This window comes from Euphorbia lathyris, chromosome 3 (assembly GCF_963576675.1).
Source record: "Euphorbia lathyris chromosome 3, ddEupLath1.1, whole genome shotgun sequence".
NCBI classification, from domain to species: Eukaryota; Viridiplantae; Streptophyta; class Magnoliopsida; order Malpighiales; family Euphorbiaceae; genus Euphorbia; species Euphorbia lathyris.
The window spans coordinates 72082790-72086097 of record NC_088912.1 but is presented as its reverse complement, the minus strand read 5'-3'; the positions used below and the strand labels follow the sequence as shown (position 1 = coordinate 72086097).

Sequence of the window (3308 nt, the reverse complement as noted above, 5' to 3'; positions counted from 1 at the left end):
CTAGCTTTTACACAGAAATGGAAGTTTGGTGTAAGATCTTTTTTTTGTTTGAATGTGCTTTGTACCTTTTCTCTTTTTCTCTTGTATTTTTCTTGGCAAAATCAGCTGTGGATCTAAGCATGAACTTGTCCTTTTATAGTTGAAATCTGAAGACACAATCATTTGAATCCGAAATTATCCATTGGATCCAAACGGCTCTTTCTTGCGACATTGTTCTGGTCAGCTTCAGATTTGCAGGCCAATCCTGTCGTCTGAATTCCGCAGGCGTCAGACTTGTCTTCTTCCCGCAGGTGTGTCTTCTAGTGCCAGTTTGTCTTTTAGCTAACGGACAGTTGACCCATGCATCTCGAAATTGACTCTGTGAGTAATTCCAAGGTTTCTATTATTGGTGCAGACAGTTGTCGGATCTTGTCTTCTAGCAAACGGATCATTCATGCTGTCCCGACGAACACTCAGCTTGACTTTATTGACATTGCTTTTATTCTTTGTTTCTTAGTCACTCTTACTCAGCTTACGTGGTCAGCTTCGTCTGCAAGCTTTAGTTTAGAGGACTTCTCTTCTTTGATACTGAGTTGCGTCTCACTCAGCTTCTTTGGTCAGCTTCATCTTTTGTTCTGAAGATGGCTTTTCTTCTGTTATGCTGAGTTGCACTCCACTCAGCTTGTGCTGTGTTCTCATGCTGTGTCTTACTTTTTGATTCTGTTTTCATTTATACTTATACTCAACTGAACAAACATATTAGTACAATTAAATCAAAGCACTTAAATTTAATTGCTCCTTAATCATGGATTAACTTAAATAATTTTGTCAAATCAAAATCATGTGGAAAGGTGTTTCAACATGAATATGGACCAATCAGGCACAAGTAGTGAATTTCACGCAATACCAACACATAATTGGATAACAAACTTTATTCTTCTTATCACATAAGCAAGGACAGCAGATTGTATTGGAGTTCAAAATCAGAAATTTTACAATAGCAAATTGTAGTGAATCTCTACATGTCCACAATACAACTCATAAAAGAGAGTATACATATATACCACAAACCATTCTACAAATTTCCCAAATTTGGACATGCATTTTAGGAGGCGGGCAGCAACTTAATCAGACATCAACACCAAAATAAGCAGTTAAAGGAACATAAGGCTTAAGAGTAGTTTGATAATTCTGGACAGCATCTCTCTGCACCAATTTAAGGTATTCAAAATGCTCAAAAGGCTTATATAGCAAAGGATGTTCTTCATCCACTAGCTCTTCCGGTGCCTTTATAACGTATCCCTCTTTGAATGCAGTAAACAATCCAACAGAGTACCTTGCTTTCTTCCCTTTCATTGTTACTCTATGATATGGAGCGTATGCTCTACCATTTGTCCATGCCTACACATCTAATAACTTCATTAATTTATGCTACTTTATACTTTTCTAAAGGGGAAACATGAAAATAGCAAAGATGACTTACATGAAGAGATTCTCCAATGACGACAGTAAAATTATGTGTTGAAGGTTTGCAATCAATCCATTTACCATCTCTTGTTTCAGTCTCTAATCCATCAACCTCATTCTGATACAATATGGTCATTATATCCTGATCCTTGTGAATTTGTAGACCTATTTCTCCCTCTTCTTTTTCTGGTAAATCATATTTCTGTACCCTAAGAGAATAAAATACTGAGTTGAGGTGCTCATCCAAGTACTTTTCTATCCCTAAACTCTCCATAATCATTCTCATTATAATATTCTCCACTTCTGAAATTTGCTTTGTGTACTCGTGTATTCTTTTGCTGCAAATTATGCACACCTTATTATAACTCAACAACATAATCATAATAAACCATAGGGACAATTTTGCCTCTTAGATGTACATAAATGTCCAATATTCCCCTCTCTGATATAAATCTTACCTCAATTATTTTACCCTTTTCAATTATATTCCGATAGTAAATCCTTTGAAAAATGTATGAAGACTTAAAATTTTCTATCATGGGGATAATTTAGCTATTTTGTACCATAACTTAATGATAAAATCTCTCTAAAATTTAATAAATAAACTATAAAAAGAGAAGGGTGATTAATTTATTAGTTTATAACCTTTTAATGGTTATATTAGTTCGTCTCATACTAGTAAAAAATACAGTATAAAGTTTTTAAACTTTGTTTTCGTTAACAGTTTATTCTATTTCGTTAAAAAACATTCAAGAATATGTTACTCAATGTTATTTAATAGTCAACCTACTCATGGTTTTTTGGATGCTTTTTAATGGAAATAAATTGTTGATGAGAACAAAACTTTCATCACCTTATAATGTATTTTTACTGATAGAATGATTAGTGTTGTAAGAAAAAAAAAAAAAAGTTAGAAACTAATATATTATTTAAAAATGAATTATATAATTGTGCATGAAAATTTATTGGGTTAAAAGATCAGTTGGGGGTAGGCAACCAAACAAGTTATAAAATCTTGATATCTTTCAAACAATTTCTAATTTTCGGATAGTCAACTCAAAGGTGGAGCATTTAATAATTTAACATTCACACTTGCATTCCGAGTTTTTGATCCTCGGGTAAAATCAGAAATTATATGAAAGATACTATGAATTTATAAATTGTTTAGTTGCCTAATGATGTTTAAGCCTAAATTTATTGGTAACATAAGATGGAGAAGGTGTGTTACAAACCAGAAATGAGGTCTTCCAGGAGGCAAAAGAAGATTGATCAACTTCTCCACCATTTCAAACTTAAATGGATTATCAAATCCGATGCTTTCATAAAGTGGAGCGAAAGGAGATATTCCAACATATCCACCAAATGGAAATTCACATACTTCATTATTTAGCAATTTAGTCTCTAAAGGCAGCTCAAAAAGCTCTTTCTGATCATTTAGTATTTCATTTGGAAGCTCAACAGGAATTCTCCTGAACACTATCCTGAAACAGCCATATTCAACCACAGCTTTCCAGATATGGGATCTTGCTTCTTCCCAGTCTGGACTACCTGCCTTCAGCTCTGATAAATCCACTTCTGGAATATTATCAATGTTTTCAGATTCCATTTTCAGATATGGGATGGTTTAAGAGATTGACTTGATCATGTTCATGGTTACTTGACCATTTAAAGAAGTGTGTGTGTCAGATGCTCTTTGGAAACAAACAAATGGAAAAACACACGTTCACCTTAGAGCTACTAACTGAATATCTTTGACTAACTGATTATTTCTACCTAAATCCCCAACAAGACAAAATTTTATATTAGATTGTATAAATAAAACAAATATTTTCAATTCAATTTATTGCATAACTAATTATTAA

The 3308-nt window shown here is 33.3% G+C and overlaps 1 protein-coding gene across 1 annotated transcript; it reads right to left on the bottom strand.

The window, feature by feature from the left end:
- Positions 1-1107: 1107 nt before the first annotated feature.
- LOC136222073 (probable 2-oxoglutarate-dependent dioxygenase AOP1) lies at positions 1108-3052 on the bottom strand. The gene is made up of 3 exons (XM_066009552.1): positions 2679-3052; positions 1463-1784; positions 1108-1380 (listed from the first exon to the last, which is right to left on the bottom strand). Exons 1-3 carry the CDS (start codon positions 3050-3052, stop codon positions 1108-1110), a joined length of 969 nt encoding a protein of 322 aa, XP_065865624.1.
- Positions 3053-3308: the final 256 nt, after the last annotated feature.

What these genes read in the sequence shown, in the direction of transcription:
- LOC136222073 (XM_066009552.1), bottom strand. Translation starts at nt 3,052, where the DNA reads ATGGAATCTGAAAACATTGATAATATTCCAGAAGTGGATTTATCAGAG. An exon ending in CCTGGAAGACCTCATTTCTG is followed by an intron (nt 1,785 to 2,678) that starts GTTTGTAACACA and finishes CATAATTTGCAG; the next exon opens with CAAAAGAATACACGAGTACA. An exon ending in TCATTGGAGAATCTCTTCAT is followed by an intron (nt 1,381 to 1,462) that starts GTAAGTCATCTT and finishes TTAGATGTGTAG; the next exon opens with GCATGGACAAATGGTAGAGC.